Raw genomic sequence first — 19,950 nt, forward strand, 5'->3', positions numbered from 1 at the left:
CTGATCCTTGGTAGACTTTTCTTAGCGACAGTGTGAACTTATCAATGTCTAGAAAGGCAAACTCACTATTAGAGTAGAAAATGCCTGCTAAATTTATTATTTTAGACATAAAGGAAGACAGGGATGTTCAACTGATCCTTGGTAGACTTTTCTTAGACATAAAGGAAGACAGGGATGTTCAACTGATCCTTGGTAGACTTTTCTTAGCGACAGTGTGAACTTATCAATGTCTAGAAAGGCAAACTCACTATTAGAGTAGAAAATGCCTGCTAAATTTATTATTTTAGACATAAAGGAAGACAGGGATGTTCAACTGATCCTTGGTAGACTTTTCTTAGACATAAAGGAAGACAGGGATGTTCAACTGATCCTTGGTAGACTTTTCTTAGCGACAGTGTGAACTTATCAATGTCTAGAAAGGCAAACTCACTATTAGAGTAGAAAATGAATAGGTAATCTTTAAGGTCTTACTCTATTTTAAATTTGATGCAATATTTGAAAGAATGTTGTTAAATTCAAGTTCTTGGCAACATTACAAAGAAGATAAATTTAAAACATCCCCTTGATGAAGTGAAAAAGGAATTGACCAACGCAAAGTCTTTTAGCCCTCCATTGTTAACCCGTCAACTTTAGAGATCAACTCCACGTTAAACTAGTGCACATGGAGGCTCATCACTAAGTCAGTTTGTCTACAACCGTGTCATGTACTGATGAAGAGATGGAACGATAAGATGGTTGTAGAAGAACAATTCGAGCTTGGATAGTATGTGTTGTTATTAAACTGCGGCACAAGATGTTTTCAAGAAAACAAAAATCTGCTTGCTCATGACTGGTTCAAATTTTGGTGGTCTCCCCAAATAGAGACAAGGAGATTCTTGAAGAACGTACTAGAAGAGCTTTTAAAATTAAAGAGCAACGTCTCGAGCATTATTGGGGCGGTGAAGTCAACCAACAAGTTGCTGCCCTCAAACTCCGTGATCCTTAGTGACTTGAAAAAGTCATGCCAATACTACAAATAAGGTTCTTCTTGGGAGTTGGGAGAGATGATATTCGAATAAGATGAGAAATAAAAGTTTAAGAGAAGACCCAATTTAGATAAAAAATTTTAAATACGATGGAGAAAAATTTTAGATGTTACACATCTCAAACAGACAGCAAATGAGTGGAGTGACATCTATGCGTTCCGTGGAGGATGCCAAAGTTTAGGTGTGACACATCTAAAACAAAGAGAAATTGGGTGGAGCAAAAACATGTGTTCGGTAGAGCATACCAATTTTAGGTGTTACATATCTCAAACAAATAGCAGACAAGTGGAATGAGATCTAGGTATTTGGTGCAGCGAGAATGATTATTATTTAATTATATGTTATTAATTTTATTTTATATTTTACATTTTATTATTAATACAAAACCCAAAACTAACCCTAAACATACCCAACCTACTACACCACCCCATAACTCCGTTGTCCCTTTCCTTTATTTAAGCGGTCGCTGCACCTCCTCCCCCTACCCTTTTCCCTCACATGCATTCTCTAATGCCTTCAGGCTTAGCACTTTAGTGCTCGCCGCAGTATTTTGGAGGATTAACACTTAGTGTGTTTGAATGGAGTCCCGAGTACCCAAGTCACTTTTTACTAAAGTTTATTAAGGGAGAAATGAATTAAATTTGATAATAAAACTTGTCTATCAATATAAAATGTTATATGTGTATTAAAATGGCATGGACAAAAGGCTATATATTAAATAAGTTTAAAAAGAATTGAATAATTGAGTAAGCTAATAAAGAATGTGCTCTAATATCTCATCCGATCACTTATGGCAGAAATGGAAATTGGTAATGCTAATTCAAATGAGAGGTTAAGTACTCAACAAAAGAAAAACTATGAACTAGGATATGTTTATAAGGACCTTAAAATAATGATAAAAGATTGAAATCTTTTTTTTTTTCCTTGTATACTCCTATTGAGATGAACGAAAACAAAATGTTTGACTATATGTGTATGAAATAAAAAGGGTCATAGGTGGAACTTATATGAAATTATGAAAATCGAACTCTAATAAAAATGAAAAAAATGTTTGATAAAATATTCATCAAGATCCATACGTCTGGACTTCTTAATGTGATAAGTTAAATAACTTAAATGTGTAACTTGAGCCTTTAAAATTAGGTACTAAGAAATGAATCCACTAGTAACATTAAAATGTGGCATAAGTAAATTTCGCGATAAATACCCCCTAAGGACTCAACATTAATAACTGGATAGGACCGGTACGATTATCCTTGTCATCAAGCACATTAGTTCCTTGTATGCGTAGGTCGGTGACTTGTTCGAGAATGTTATAGTTCCGACTTGGGAGCACGGCATCACCATTCAAGCTTTTAAGGTTGTATTCTAGCTATGTTGGTTGTCTTTTCTATTAGAATATTGACATGCACGTATATCCTTAGATAGAATTTATATTTGTAAATGTGAAAAATGAAAATTTGAATCCTTTTTGGTATTCTTAAATAAACTCTGCTCAGTGTGCAATTTGAAAGTGTTTATGACATGTTTTTAAGCTTAAATGGGTTTATGTTTTGTTCTATAATGTCTTGAGAGTTGTTGAAATGATATGAAAGTGTTTAGATATGTTTTTTTAATGTTTTGGGACTAGATTTCAGCCTTAGGAGTTTATGTTCTGGTGCCGATACTATAAGTATCGAAACATTACAAGACAATAACTAAAAAGCTACAATTTTTGGCACATAAGACTTATGCATCAAAACCTTATCCCAAGTATCGGTTCACAGATTATTTGTACCAATACATAGCCCCTGAACTTGGGCTACTACACTATTTTTTCAGTCCTAAGCCCACCGAAGCTTGTTTTTGGTTCCAGACACTTCCAATCATCACGAAACAAATCTAAATGATTTGTAGATTATTTCAGAACATTGAAATTGATTCTTTCAAAGTTTTATGATTTAATTAAATTGTTCAAAGATTGATTTCTTAAACGATTTTCGAGATTTCTGCTCCGTAAGTGCTCTAGTAACATCTTTCATTCATAACACCAAGATGGGTTAATTGTTAGAATATTCTTGCATTTCATCAACCAAACAACAAAATCTTATATTGCAATCAAGTTAGCCAAACAGGAAAATGCAACATAATTGATAATGTGCTAAGTAGTCATAGATTCTGATAATAATGTGCTAAGTAAGCATAGATTCTGATTTTCCAATTACCAAAGCAACACTCCTAAAAGTAAAAATAAGTTAGCTTATTTTGGAAATATATTACCTATCCTTAAATTAAAACTCTAGATCACCCAAAAAACCAAATTGCAGTAACAATTTCCAAATCCAAGCCTAGGTTTCCTTTTCTATTTTACCATATGATTGTGTTGTAGCAGCTGGAAATAAGGAATCAAGTCAACATATTTTTAAAAAAGCATTGTAGAAATGGCTAGCTAAAGATTTATAGGTTAGTTTCAATGAATAAGTATTAGTGCAATTCAGAGTTCGTATTTAGCATCCTTACCATGAATAATTTATGATACGAGGAGGCTTCCCTTGTTTATTGGAGAATTCAGTGCCAATTTAGAAGTAAAATGCAAAAGCAACCCTTACCGGCAAAGTAAATAAAGATGGCAAACTGAACCTCTGCAACAAAGTCGATAAAAAAAGGGTTAGATTTTGTTGTTTCACTCATGAAGTCAAAGATAAATACGTAATGCCATGTGCAATGGTTAAAATGTAAATTTCACTATAAAATGCAGATTTACAAACATCAACTACGAAGTTGTCCACTCCATATATAAATATATAAATATATTGCCTAAATGTTTATAAGCTACTTACAGTATTTCACATGATAGCAAAAATAATACATTCTTATAAAGGGAAAATATTACCAAGACAATCATCATTTTCCCCATTGCAAGTTCATGAAGAAATTCGACTCAACAGCTCAACAACTTGGCTCATGACAGGCCTTTCTTTGGAAAGTTCATTTGTACACATACATGCAATTCGGAAATACTCCTTAACCTCATCCTCGATTAACTCTTTATTTGGGATCTTTTGATATATCATTTCGATTTGTCGATTTTGGGCCACCATTTTTCTAGCCCACTCCACTAGTCCCATATCTTTCCCCTCGAACCTCACCGGCCAATTGGGACGATTTTGGGTGGCAATCTCGATCATTAATATCCCGAAACTATAAACATCGGCCATCACTGTCGCAGCAGTGTTTCCTTCACGGTACTCGGGCGGCATGTATCCCATAGTCCCAGCGACTTGTGTGGATACGTGGGAATGGGCCTCTTTGACTTGCCGAGCGAGTCCGAAATCAGCGATATGGGGCTCAAAATCGCTATCCAGCAAGACATTGCTAGCCTTGATATCTCTGTGGATAATGGGCGTATCAAGGCCATGTAAATATGCCAGACCATTAGCTATCCCATTCACTATCTTCTTCCTCGTATCCCAAGATAACGTTAAACGGCCAATCGTGTTTTCTTGTTCCTCATCGTACAACCATTGGTCCAAGCTTCCTCTCTCAATGAATTCATATATCAAAACCCGATCCACACCCGAAGAACAGAACCCGAGGATCTTGATGATGTTGTCGTGACGCAGCTTGCCTAGGGTTTCCATCTCAGCTCGGAACTCCCGGAGCCCCTGAAAGGCATTTGGGTCGAGTTTTTTAATTGCGACGGTGACACCGTAAGAGAGGGTAGCTTTGTAAACTATTCCGAAGCTACCGTCGCCAATGATGAGGTCGGAGGAGAAGTTCTTCGTGGCGGAAGCTAGTTCCGCCATGTCAAGACGTTTGAGAGAGGGGTCGAAGGCGGCGCTGTCGCATGTGGTGAGATCGGGAGGATTAGGGGCGGGTTGGGTTCGGTTTAAGGACCGGGTTTGAGGAGGGTTTGGGCGGGTGGACTTTTTAGTTGATTTGCAGATTAAGATGAGGAAAGCTAAGACTATAGAGACTAAAAAGAAGCTTAAGATTGCTGCAATAACTGCTTGAAGACTTCGATCCATTTAGCGAAGAAGAAAAGAACTGCTATGAGATTAGATGAAAAAAGGAAGAGCGAAGGGAAGGAGAAGAAGAAAGCGACCGTCCGGTTTTGTTTTTCAATGATTGATGGGAGAGGGGAGGATTGGGTCGTGGAAATTGTGGACGAATCAACGGTAGCGAGAGGAAGAATACAGTGGGGTTGATCTTAGGATAAGAAAAAACTGTCAGACTTCAAAATTAGCCTCACTCATTTTCCTTTTTGGGTCCCATTTTTATTTTTCCATCGAGTAGGTTTGTTTTGAAATTGTAGGTTAATTTTTTTATAATGGCAAAAAACTTCTTTCTCTACTTTGGAGTTTATTCTAATGTCTAAGTTGGTTTGGTAACTAAAGTATTTTTCTCTTAATTATTACCATACTTTACTGAAATTTTCGTGAGGTGGAATGCGAGCTAACGGGGTGAAAATATGTAGCAATTTTTTTGACTAAAAGTTTAAACATCTCTTGACGATAATTCCAAATGTTCTTTTACTAAAACTAAACTAAAAAAAAATTACATTTGAATAAATTAATACCAAACCTTGTTATCAAAATAAAGATAAAATACAAAACCCTTTTGCTAGCTTCATTTTCTTAATATTTCCACTAAAACATACTCATTCAAGTTCTTTTTATTTTTTATTTATAGAATATTCAAGGTCTAGAAGTGAATAATCTACCCTCATGGCTTCTCTGCATCTTTTCTCCTTAAACCACCCAAAGTTTACCCTACATTTTGCTACATTTCAATTTAGTCTCTTAACAAAATACAACTTGAATCAGAATCCAATAATCTTTACTTCCAAAAGGGCATCGAATGCTTAACATCCTTGTCGAGTTTAACCTCACCGCTGGAGGAAACTTTAGCTTCAGAACAAGAGGATGAGTGATCACTTCTCCAAATCTAAGTTCAAACTTTAGTTTTAGTTCTAGGTTCACAATAAAAAACACAAAATCATGGAATGAAAAGATTAAAATTGTAACAACCTTAGTTTGCTCTTTTTCCAACTTGATGTTCAAACTATATGTTTGGAAAGTATGTTCAAACAAATGTTTGAACAAAACATAGGTAGTATGCAAAGAAGGGAAGGAGAGAAGTAAACAAAAGAGATTTATTAACACAGTTTAAATTTACCAATCTTACTTTACGAAGCATTGCTCAATGAATGATTTTATTCAATAATTGATCTAACTACCTATTGGCTAAAGCCAAATCTACCCTTACACAAGAAGCAATTACAACCCCAATAGATAGACGCAACTTGTCATAAATCACTCACCCAAAACATTACTTACACTCAAATTCAACACTAAAAAAATAATGCTTATGAAACGAGTGGAAAAAAAACAATGAAAGTCAATAGTATATAAACTAACAAAATCAACACAAGCACTCTCCGAAAGATGGATCTATTCATGCAAATAAGCTGCCTATTTATTGGCTCAATATGCAAGCCTAACTTATCAGTACAAGTAGAGATAAACATATCGTTGTGATGAGAAGTCTTCCCACGTCTCGATGACGCGGCAAAGGCAGGCCAAAACATGGTTAATTCCTTGGACGACACTCTTGGGAAATTTCCTTACTTGGACCCCAAGCATATATCAGAATATTACATTAATTAGAACCCCAAAGTTATCGAGGTTAAATGGTCACCAAGTAACCCGTAGCCTATATAAGTCACCTTAGGGTCATTGGGATTGATATATAGATTTAGACAAACAATTTTTACTATTTAGTTTTCTTTGTATTTTATTTTTATGTTCGCTTAGTCAGAAGTTTTCTATTCTATTGTAAAGATAATTGCAAGTGGAGATTACTCCATAATTACGCCTTAATATATTATCAATGAACATTCTCTCTACTCTTATATTTCATTATTTTATTTATACTTAGTTAACCGGATCAATTAATTGTAGTATGAATATTAGAATAATTTCTCGCGTTTCATTCATTCCTCGCATGATTCATTTATTGAATTGATTAATTAATTAATTCGATTAATTAACAAAAAGAATACGAGTTCATCATAGAATTAGTTGATATAAATTATGTGTTCTTAAACCCTAGGCTTGACAACCCTAGGAAGTAATCAAAGGTTACACGAGGTCAGGAGACAAGTTTGCCGAGTAAATATATATACATGCCCAGTAAAGCAAAATTGATTGTAAGAACTTTAATCTAAGAACCTTAGTGCTTATATTATAGAAAATTTATTTGAAGTTTAATTTTTGAAATATGTTTGTAACACCCCTAGCCCGTATCCGTCGCCAGAATAGGTTACGAGGCATTACCGATAAAATCACAACATACGACATACATTTCTCAAACATAATCCATTATCAATTAAATATCAATCAAACATAATTATATTGTCCCTTATAAGGCTCTATAAGATCTTAAAACATGCTTGAAAGAGGTTTGAGACTAAACCGATAACATTTGAAAACTTTGGGAAACTTATAAAATTTTCATGCATACAGGGATCACACACCTGTGTGAACAAGCTGTGTCTCACACGATCACCAAACATGCCGTGTCACAAGCCGTGTGGAAACAGGGCATACATACTGACTAGCATCACATGGTCGGAGACACGCACGTGTGCCATGGCCGTGTGAAATCTAGAGGATATGCTGACTTGGGTCACATTGCCGGCAACACGCCCATGTACCTGTCCCTGTGTCACACACGGCTAGTAGACACGCCCGTGTTTCTAAGCCGTGTAACTCATTGACTTGTATAACTAAGTTACAGAAGACACACAGTTGAGTCACACGCCCATGTGCTCAACCGTGTGGGGCGCAAATAGGCTTGGTTTAAGCCACATTTCTCACCCACTTCAAGCATACCTAAACCACAACATTTCATACCATTTGAATACATTTATAAGCAACCAAAACATGCTATTTCACAAAAAACTCATGCCATTTAAAATCTATCCATTTCACTACTCAAATCATAATCTAAAACATACTAAAACAATATGCCATTACCAACAATTTCACCTATCTTCTCTATGCATTTTTCTCTTCATCTTATCATCTATTTAAAACCTCAAATCATACCAATTAATCATCACAACATCCATGAAAAACATGCCAAAACACAAGGCCATTTATATACGTCATATTTCACTTACCAAACTCATAAAATAAGCCAACCCAAATGGCTAAATACATACCAACATTTACATCATTTATGAGCCAAATCTCATAGTTAATATCATATCTCAAAACACATTATCATATCACTAGCCTATACATGCCATATACTATATTTACAAAGTATCAAAAGTACCAAAAAGTTGATTGATAGTGTGATGATGTTCCTGATGATCCCCGACTCCGAGCTATCTTCGATTATCTATAAAACAGGGAAAGAACACACAAAGTAAGCTTTAAAAGCTTTGTAAGCCATATACAAATAAAATTACAACGTGAATCAACACCATTTCTATCAATAGTCAAACTATACGTAAGCATATATAAGCTCACAATTCTTTCCCAATGTATACACATTCAATATCATGAGTGAATTCATCAAATACTTTCCTTTTCAATACTTGTATGAATCTCGTACATACCTGAGACATTTAATTCATTCACACATTCTTTCTCGACTTGACTTTTGCCCGTTGAACCTTTTGGAATTGTTAAGGGTACCTGGAGATCACATATAGCTCGTACAATACTATATCCCAGATATGGTCTTACATGTTATCAGATATCGATGTCGATAGCCTAGCTATGGTCTTACACGAAATTAATTAACGATGCCAATGTCCCAAACATGGTCTTATATGTAATCACATAATGATGCCAATGTCCTATACATGGTCTTACACATAATCACATCTCGTTAATATTAATGTTATGGCATTCGCATCCTATACTATTCCTATGGTTCGTACAGGACTTTCGAATATTGCAACCCTGTCGAATCTTGCTCTTATTTGATCATTCAACATTCATAGCAATTCAATGACTATTAAACATATATAATTAAATTCAAAGACATTTATTTGCATATGAACTTACCTTGTATTCGGGATAAATGGATTGGATCTACTATTCGAAAACCTTTAATTTTCCCGATTTAAATCTGATTTCTTTCATTTTTGATCTATATACATTAAAAATTAACTCATTTATTCATCAAATCATTCAATTCAATCCACAAACTCATATTTGGGCATTTTTACACTTTAGCCCCTAAAGTTCCACATTTTTACAATTTAGTCCCTATTTCACAAATACACAAAATTCATGAAATTTCATTAAACCCAAGCCTAGCCGTATTTCATATAGATCCCTAGCAGCCTAATACTTCCATTTATTTCACATTTCAATCCCTCAATTTACACTTTTCACAATTAAATACCTAATAGGCATTTTTACTCAAAATCACTTAACAAAACTTGTATAAGTATCAACAAATATTCATTTTTCATCATAAAACATTCAAAAGCTCAAGCATTCATCAATGGAACTTTAAAAAATCATTAAAAACTTCAAAAAATTAAGGCATGGGCTAGCTAGAATACAAAGCAACGATCTCAAAAACGTAGAAATCATCAAAAATCGAGCTCAAAACACTTACCAATCAAGCTTAGTGTGTGCCGAAACCTAAATGGTCTCCCATGGCTTCTTCCTCTTTTAATTTCAGTTGAATATGATGATATTTAGGCTTATTTTAACTTTGTTTTATTTAACATATATTAATTAAACTAATTACCAATATAACTTTAGTTAAAAGCCACCATATTTCATGATATTAAGACCATTTATGTCAATTAACACTACTAATGGTCTAATATTATCATAAGGACCTTCACTTTAATAAGCCATAGCTATTAGGCACATTTAACTAATATCACACAAGTTTTACACTTTACGCGATTAAGTCATTTTTCTCAAATTAACCATTTAAATGCTAAAATTATTTCACGAAGTTTCACACATATGTACAATCATGTTGTAAACACATAAAATAATATTAAAATAATTTTTTGACATCATATTTGTGATTCCAAAACCAATGTTCTGATTTAGCTAAAACTAGGCTGCTACAACTCCCCCCTTAGGGATTTTCATCCCTAAAAATCTTACCAGTGAATAGGTTCGGGTATTGGTTTCTCATAGCATCCCCGGGTTCCCACGTAGCTTTTTCAACCCCGTGTCGATGCCATAATACTTTCACTAATGCAATTCTCTTATTCCTCAGCTCTTTGATCTTACGAGCTAATATTCGAATCGGTTCTTCATTATACAATAAATCTGACTGAATTTCAACTTCGGTCGGGGAAATAACATGTGGAGGGTCGGATTGATATCTTCATAGCATCGATACTAGAAACACATTATGTATCTTCTCTAACTCAGATGGTACGGTCTGATGAATCGCGGACTTAATTTCCCTTTTCGACCAAACCGCAATATCTTTTTCCACGGTGATACTTTCAAAAACACTTTATCCCTGATCTGAAACTCAATATCTTTCCATTTCAAGTCTGCATACGATTTCTATCGATCTGATGCTGTTTTCAAACTATCACGAATTACTTTCACTTTTTCTTTTGTTTCCCTGATCAGATTAACTCCATGAATCTTATTATCATTTAGCTTAGTCCAGTACAACGGTGTTCGACATTTACGACCGTATAGTGCTTCGTATGGTGCCATCTTAATACTTGATTGAAAGCTATTGTTATAAGCAAATTTAATCAGTGGTAGATATTTCTCCCAACTACCCTCAAACTCAAGAATGCAACATCGCAACATCTTGTCAAGTATCTGAATAACCCGCTCGGATTGACCATCCGTTTGACAGTGAAATACAATATTGAAATGTAACTTTGTACCCAATGCCTCTTGCAGTTTCTTCCAAAATCGTGAAATGAATCTCGAATCTCTATTCGAAACCATAGAAGTAGGCACTCCGTGCAATTTCACAACTTCAGAAATATACAATTCAGCCAATTTATCGAGTGAATAGTTTGTACACACTGGAATGAAATGCATAGATTTCGTTAATCTGTCAACAACAACCCAGATTGCATCTTTCTTTCTTAGAGTTAGGGGCAAACCCAAAACAAAATCCATAGTTACTCTGTCCCATTTCCACTCAGGAATCATAATAGGTTGTAATAAACCTAACAGCACTTAATGCTCAGCTTTGACTTGCTAACAAATTAAACATTTTTAAACAAATTCTGAGATATCTTGTTTCATGCCATGCCACCAATAAAACTATTTCAAATCATTATACATTTTTGTGCTTCCCCGGTGTACTGATAAACAATTACTATATCTTTGTTCGAAATCATCTGAATCAACTCTGAATTTCTCGAAGCATATATTCGATCTCTGAATCTCAAACAATCATCTGTATCAACTTGAAACTCTGAATCAAAAAATGCCTCACACTAAACCCGTTTTGCTTGCAACTCATTATCAAACTTTTGAGCTTCACAAATCTGTTGTAGAAATAATGGTCTCGCTTTCAACTCGGCTACTAACGAACCATCGTCTGGCAAAACCAATTGTGTGTTCAAAGCACGTAAAACAAACAAGGACTTTTGGCTCAAAGCATCAGTAACTACGTTCGCCTTCCCCGAATGATAATCAATTACCAAGTCATAGTCTTTTAACAATTCTAACCATCTCTGCAATCACAGATTCGATTCTTTTTGAGTCATCAGATATTTCAAACTTTTATGATTGGTATAAATATGACATTTCTCACCAAACAAATAATGGCGCCAAATTTTCAACGCGAACACAATCGCAGCCAATTCTAGATCGTGCGTCAGATAGTTCTTTTCATGCGGCTTCAACTGTTTCGAAGCATAAGCTACAACTTTTCCTTCTTACATCAAAACACAACCGAGGCAATTTAACGATGCATCACTGAAAATTATGAATTCTTTACCCGACTCAGGCTGAACTAACACTGGAGCTTCAGTCAATAAAGCTTTTAACTGCTCGAAACTTTTCTGGCATTTATCTGACCACTCGAATTTAACATCTTTTTGAAGCAATCTTGCCATCGGAGTTGCAATCATCGAAAAGCCATTTACAAACCATCTATAATATCCCGCTAGTCCCAAAAAACTATGGACCTCAGAAACATTTCTCGGAGGCTTCCAATCTATAATCGCAGATATCTTAATCGGATCAACCCGGATACCATCAGCTGAAATAATATGTCCCAGAAATCCAACCTCTCATAGCCAAAACTCACATTTGCTAAACTTTACAAACAACTATTTGTGTAACACACCTAACTCGTGTCCGACGCCGGGACAAAGTACGAGGCATTACCGAACACATACACAGTCATTCATGCAAGACCAAGCTATAAAATTTTTCTTCAAATCAATTTCATTCATACATACACAATTTGTCCCTAATATGGGCCTATGAGGCCCAAAACAGGGATCGAAAAAGGTTCAGGACTAAATTGATAACTTCAAAAAAGTTTGGGAATTTTCCTTAATATAGAGCCATACGCCCGTGTGAGACAAGGGACACGTCCGTATGCTAAGGCCATGTCCCCCACGCGATTGAGACACATGGCCGTGTCTCTGCTCATGTGGCCAATACTTAGGCGATTTTCCAAGCCTTTTGCTACCTTTAATCCCTCACATACATAAATACATTATAGACACATAATATAACATCAATTTCATTGTAACGCCCCCACGCCCGAGACCATACCGGAGTCGAGCTTGAGGGGTTACCGAACAAAATTTATCAATTTAAGAACTTCAAATCATTTGTTTCTACATTCACAGCTTTCTAGCTACTCGCGTCACAGTTACAAGAAAAATCATATCTCGAGTTACGAAACTCGAGACCGTCGCCGGAGTCGAACACGAGGTGTTAACAGACTTAATTCATTACTTAAACAGCTCAAACAATTTATTTTTAAAATTTTCAGTCAAGCTAACAATCTGCGTCATAGTCGATTAAAAATTCATATCTCGAGTTCCAAAACTCGAAATCAAGATCCGTAAATTTTCCCTGAATCTAGACTCATATATCTATTTACTAATTTTTTTCTAGAATTTTTGGTCAAGCAAATTAGTACAGTTTATTAGTTAAAGTCTCCCCTGTTTTAGGGTTCGACTACTCTGACCTCAGTGTATTACGAATCAGATATCTCCCTGTACAGAGCTTCAATGACTATGCCGTTTGTCTCTAATAAAACTAGACTCAATAATAAATCTTTACATATAAATCATGACTTCTAATTATCTTTGTAAAATTTATGGTGAATTTCAAAAGTCAGAACAGGGGATCCAGAAATCGCTCTGGCCCTGTTTCACAAAAATTTAAACATCTCATAAAATATAACTCATATACCTGTTTTGTTCCATCCATATGAAAATAGACTCATAATTCTTGAATTCCATATTTTATTCACCATCTAATTGTATCTCTATTATTTTTAATGATTTTTCAAACTCACGTCACTGCTGCTGTCTGAATCTATTTTATGGTAAATTTTACCTATTTCATGTTTTCCATGGATTAGCTAGTAATTTAGCATACATAACACCAAATATGATCATGATTAGTCATTTCAATGGCTAATCATTACCAAGCATTTCCATACCACTCAATAACAATATCATAAGACCATATATACAAAATGATTATAATGCTATACATGCCATACTCAAAATATACAAGCCATTATGCCAAGATGGTATACGGATAGTGTGAGCGAGCCTCCGACCGTTCCTGATTTCCGAGCTGACTTGTCAAAACTACAAGGAATGAAAAGGAGGGAGTAAGCATAAATGCTTAGTAAGTTCACATGCAAATCGCAAGTAACATAACCATATAAGCAAACATAAAACATCATTTGCATAATCATCACCAAGACATTCATATCACATTTTCATTTATCATCTTACCATATTGTTGTTATATCGATTTTTCAACCCGAGGGTTAAGTACATACTTGTTCAAAGTATTCATTTCACAACACTTACCAATACGTCCCTTTCATCTCGAGTATTCGTCCATTTGAGTAGAATTTTACCCGTTGAACACATCGGAATATAATTCGGATACATGGAAAGTTTGCACATAAGTGCCACATATGTAGCCAAGCTACCATGTAACCCGCCCATAAGTGAACTCGGACTCAACTCAACGAGCTCGGATGCCTAGTTACATCTCTCGAACTCGGACTCAACTCAACGAGTTCGGACATTTGCATCCATGAGTGAACTCGGACTCAACTCAACGAGTTCGGATGCTCAACCATCCTAGTGACATGTCACTTGTATCCTAATCTATTCCTAAGATTCAAACGGGCTTTTTTTCCCTCGATCTCACATATGCTGTCTTCCATGGAATATCGGAACCGATACTTCGGTGATAGTTCATACTCATCAAGCAATTCACATAATTACATATTATTCAACAATAACCACAAAGCATAATATTTCACGATAATAATCAGCATCATATCATATAAACAACATTAAATTGCTTAAAATGACAATTATGTTACTACATTTACACATGAACTTACCTCGTATGCGAAAATGGCTACTTTTACCATTTCGTCCACAACTTGGTATTTTCCCCATTTTAGCCCGAATTTTAGTTTTCCTTGCTCTATCATTTAAAATATAGTCTAATTAGGACTCACATTATTCAAATTGACCCAAAATCATATTTTGGAAAAATTACAATTTTGCCCCTAAACTTTTGCATATTTACACTTTTGCCCCAAAGCTCGTAAATTAAACTTCAGCCTATTTTCTTATGTTTTATGACATGTTGATCATTTTTCCCTTCTATGGCAACATCAAATTCTCACTCTAACATGTACTTATGACTATTAGGTATTTTTACCGATTAAGCCCTTTTGCTCGTTTTCACTTAAAACCGAGTAGTACAAGTTGTCTAACATAATTTAAAACCTCATATTCTATCATAAAACACCAAAATACACAAATTTCACCTATGGGTATTTTTCCAAATATAAACCCTAGGTTAAATTATTGCTAGCATAAGCTAAATCGAGCTACCGAGACTCCAAAAACGTAAAAATCATTAAAAACGAGGCTAGAACGGACTTACAATCGAGCTTGGAAGCTTGAAAAACCCTAGCCATGGTTTCTTCTTGCTATATTCGGCCATGGGGTTGAAGATGAGCAAAATTGGCTTTTAATTTTTATTTTAATTCATTTTACCCTAAATGACCAAAATGCCCTTACTACTAAACTTTCCAAAAATTCCATCCATGTCCAATTTTTGTCCATAGACTTAGAAATTGGTAAAATTGCTATTTAAGACCTCCTAATTAATATTTCAAAACAATTTCATACTAGAAACTTCTAGAATACAAGTTTTGCAAATTATTCGATTTAGTCCCTAATTTCAATTTAAGCACTTTATGCATAAAATTTCTTCACGAAATTTTCACACAATCATGCAATCATATCATAGACCTTAAAATAATTATAAAATAATTATTTCTATCTCGGATTTTGTGGTCACGAAACCACTATTCGACTAGGCCCAAAATCGGGATATTACAACTCTCCCCTTCGTGATTTTCGTCCCTAAAATCTTACCGAGCAGTCTTCACTTTTAATCTCATATTCGGTGCCGAAGAACTTGCACTTAGATTGTACCTCCAATACATCTCTTCAATTTCTCATATGATCTAAAAGCTTATAGTCTCAACTCTCAACTGTTCTTAAAATTTCAACCTTTCTCAGTTTCCCATGATATCATGACATAAAACCCGGATCTCAACTCGATTTAATGGAGACCGGAATTCCAAGAAATCCAACAATCAAAGAGACCTAAAATTTCACGAATCTGATGAGTAGGAATTCATTCAATACAAATATGATTTATAGATCTCGCCAAACATTTAACAATAGGATACATCACATTTTCCTCTTTCTGCCATAGAAATGATTCTGATATGGCCTCAAGAATAATCCTTCTCATTTCCATCCCAATATCAACACTGACAAGGATAATTTTGATAGATCCCAATGCTCAGCTTTAACCCCTTTAACAACTCCGATTTTATGTAACATCGGATGCTCTAAACTATCACATTACCTCACTGTCTTGAAACACATCACAATTTATACAACAATACATTATTGAAAGTCAGGAAGTCTTTGCTCAATGCAGACTAGTCTAGTTCAGACGCTTCGGTTACCAATATTCTCATCTATCCGAACTCTGAAACATGTAATAAACTTTTCAGCTTTCACAAGATGGAAACCTTATCATTCGTAGTGACTTAAACTAATATCCAACTCTTCCTAATAAATATACACTTCTCGTTCAGACTATTTACTCTTTTATCAGTACAAAAATGAAATTATATTATCAGACTTGGGAAAAATAATCCTGACATAATTGTCACATGAAATCTTTCAAATAAATAATTTACTATACCGACTGAAACTCGCGCTTTTATCACCTATGCCTTTACTGATGTCAAATCCTTACACATAAATTAGAAAAAATCCCAATACTAAAATCACCACATTACTAAGATCAAATTAGAATTATAGTCATATTTTACATGATTATCACGAGTTGAAGAACCCACTTCGAACATGAGTCATAATTGACAAATTATGGAACAAAGATAACAAGAAAACCGAATAAAGAAATCCAAGATAGAGAAACCGGAATAAAGAAATCCGAATAAAGAGATCCGGATAAAGAAACCCAAGATACGATACTATGCCGAGAATCGAAAACCAAACTCATAGAGAAAATACGGAATACCCGATAATTCTTCAAAGAAAGAAAGTCCGAAGAAAACATCATTTAATCCCATGAAATCAAATATAACAAGATCAATATATCTTCCCATACATATATATCGGATGAAGCATCAAGTAGAAGAAACAGAATCATAATATCATACGTATTCTCTCATCAATTCTTATCAGACGAAATGAAATAGAATACCCGATGAAATATAGCAATATAAAATATAAACCAGTCAGACTACCAATGCTTTCATCCAACACCGGGATTAGAAGACATTCCCATATAACAAGAATTTCTTCAGAAGATCAATAGCCATAGAAATATTTTTGAGAACGGGTAAACACATAGAACATCTCAAAAGAGACTGCTAAATCTGTCCAGTCATAACTGTCACACTCAGATAGTTCACATTTCAATTATCATTTCCCCAACTAGTTCTGTCGTCACAAATTTCATATTAAACCATTCACTAAAGAAGGTTAGTTCTGAATAAATTTCGATTTACACTTTTCTCGACCTTGCACCGAGTAATTCGGTTTACCAAGGAGAATTCCTTTTCTAATCGGGACGATGCATAACTCCAATAATCTTTACGTCAATCCGATACTTTACTAGCTCTGACTTTACTTATCAGCTCATTTTCAATCTCTGATCATACTTATAATTATTCTATCACTGTACTCTTTGGGTTCTCAATCGAAAACTTATTCAATACAAATCTCATGAAATTCCATTATAAGTACCACTTGATGAGGGGAGGGTTGTAGGACCTCGACTCGACTTTCTTATTCATACACATATGACACAACTTCCATCATCATAGTAACATCATCAAAATCATGTCATTCATTCATGTTGGCTTACACCAATTTTCCTATTGTCCCATTTAGACAATATACTTATGCATACATTCTATGTTTTCTAGACAGCTTTACTTATCCATTCATTTAATTAAATTAATTCATGCTCATGACATTATATAAGGCCAAACAAACATAGATATTTGCATCACAATCACAACTTTCATTTTGTGCATCATCATGTACATATCATTACAATCATATAATTCAGTCCAACAATTTTACATAGATAAGTTCATTTCATTATAATCCTTTATCTCATAAAAATTGTATATCATTAACATTCATCAACATTCGATGTCCAAATCAAGACAAGGACATTTTCATTCGTATCATGATATTATGACTTTTATTCATACCTCTACTACTTTCTATTTATTCCGTTCATTTTATCAAGTAAGCCATATACACTACATCATATAAGCATTAAGCAAATATGGATATTTATCACATATGCATCATAAACTTTTATTCATACTTTTATGAACCGAGACTTATCATAATCATAATTTTACTCAAATACCTTCACATAACATTGAATATGGTCGGCACAGCTCGGTTGGAGAGTACCCTGTCTAAATAAGACGGTACTTATACGCGTCGGAAGACATCACACTATCACAAATCAGTGGCATGTATAGCTAAACTTTTACACAAGCTAAGTTAGTCCGAGAACCGACTAAACCTGCTCTGATACCACCAAATGTAACGCCCCCACGCCCGAGACCATATCGGAGTCGAGCTTGAGGGGTTACCGAACATAATTTATCAATTTAAGAACTTCAAATCATTTGTTTCTACATTCACGACTTTCTAGCTACTCGCGTCACAGCTACAAGAAAATCATATCTCGAGTTACTGAAACTCGAGACCGTCGCCGGAGTCGAACACGAGGTGTTAACAGACTTAATTCATTACTTAAACAAATTTCAAACAATTTATTTTTAAAATTTTCAGTCAAGCTAACAATCTACGTCATAGTCGATTAAAAATTCATATCTCGAGTTCCAAAACTCGAAATCAAGATCCGTAAATTTTCCCTGAATATAGACTCATATATCTATTTACTAATTTGTTTCTAGAATTTTTGGTCAAGCCAATTAGTACAGTTTATTAGTTAAAGTCTCCCCTGTTTTAGGGTTCGACTACTCTGACCTCTGTGTATTACGAATCAGATATCTCCCTGTACAGAGCTTCAATAACTATGCCGTTTGTCTCTAATAAAACTAGACTCAATAATAAATCTGTACATATAAATCATGACTTCTAATTATCTTTGTAAAATTTATCGTGAATTTCAAAAGTCAGAATAGGGGATCCAGAAATCGCTCTGGCCCTGTTTCATAAAAATTTAAACATCTCATAAAATATAACTCATATACCTGTTTTGTTCCATCCATATGAAAATAGACTCATAATTCGTGAATTCCATATTTTATTCACCATCTAATTGTATCTCTACTATTTTTAATGATTTTTCAAACTCACGTCCATCTTTGCTGTCTCAATCTATTTTATGGTAAATTTTACCTATTTCATGTTTTCCATAGATTAGCTAGTAATTTAGCATACATAACACCAAATATGATCATGATTAGTCATTCCAATGGCTAATCATTACCAAGCATTTCCATACCACTCAATAACAATATCATAAGACCATATATACAAAATGATTATAATGCTATACATGCCATACTCAAAATATACAAGCCATTATGCCAAGATGGTATACGGATAGTGTGAGCGAGCCTCCGACCGTTCCCGATTTCTGAGCTGACTTGTCAAAACTACAAGGAATGAAAAGGAGGGAGTAAGCATAAATGCTTAGTAAGTTCACATGCAAATAGCAAGTAACATAACCATATAAGCAAACATAAAACATCATTTGCATAATCATCACCAAGACATTCATATCACATTTTCATTTATCATCTTACCATATTGTTGTTATATCGATTTTTCAACCCTAGGGTTAAGTACATACCTGTTCAAAGTATTCATTTCACAACACTTACCAATACATCCCTTTCATCTCGAGTATTCCTCCATTTGAGTAGAATTTTACCCGTTGAACACATCGGAATATAATTCGGATACATGGAAAGTTTGCACATAAGTGCCACATATGTAGCCAAGCTACCATGTAACCCGCCCATAAGTGAACTCGGACTCAACTCAACGAGCTCGGGCGTTCGCATCCATAAGTGAACTTGAACTCAACTCAACGGGCTCGGATGCCTAGTTACATCTCTCGAACTCGGA

General features: G+C 34.7%; 1 protein-coding gene across 5 annotated transcripts in view; it reads right to left on the reverse strand.

Annotated features, from left to right (window-relative positions):
* The window catches only part of LOC108486265 (putative serine/threonine-protein kinase), a 31,479-nt gene extending 26,130 nt beyond the window's left edge, over positions 1–5,349 (reverse strand). For 4 of the 5 annotated variants that reach the window (XM_053029601.1, XM_053029602.1, XM_053029599.1 and 1 more), the window contains exons 1-2: positions 3,898–5,349; positions 3,525–3,646 (exon numbers count right to left, since the gene is read on the reverse strand). In XM_053029601.1, the coding sequence (XP_052885561.1) occupies positions 3,929–5,032 (1,104 nt within the window). In that variant the 5' untranslated portion in view covers positions 5,033–5,349 and the 3' untranslated portion in view covers positions 3,525–3,646; positions 3,898–3,928. The remainder of the gene's footprint in view (positions 1–3,524; positions 3,647–3,897) is intronic. The other variant, XM_053029603.1, reaches the window with a different exon arrangement.
* Between the last annotated feature and the right edge of the window lie 14,601 nt (positions 5,350–19,950).

Source organism: Gossypium arboreum, chromosome 6, assembly GCF_025698485.1.
Source record: "Gossypium arboreum isolate Shixiya-1 chromosome 6, ASM2569848v2, whole genome shotgun sequence".
NCBI classification, from domain to species: Eukaryota; Viridiplantae; Streptophyta; class Magnoliopsida; order Malvales; family Malvaceae; genus Gossypium; species Gossypium arboreum.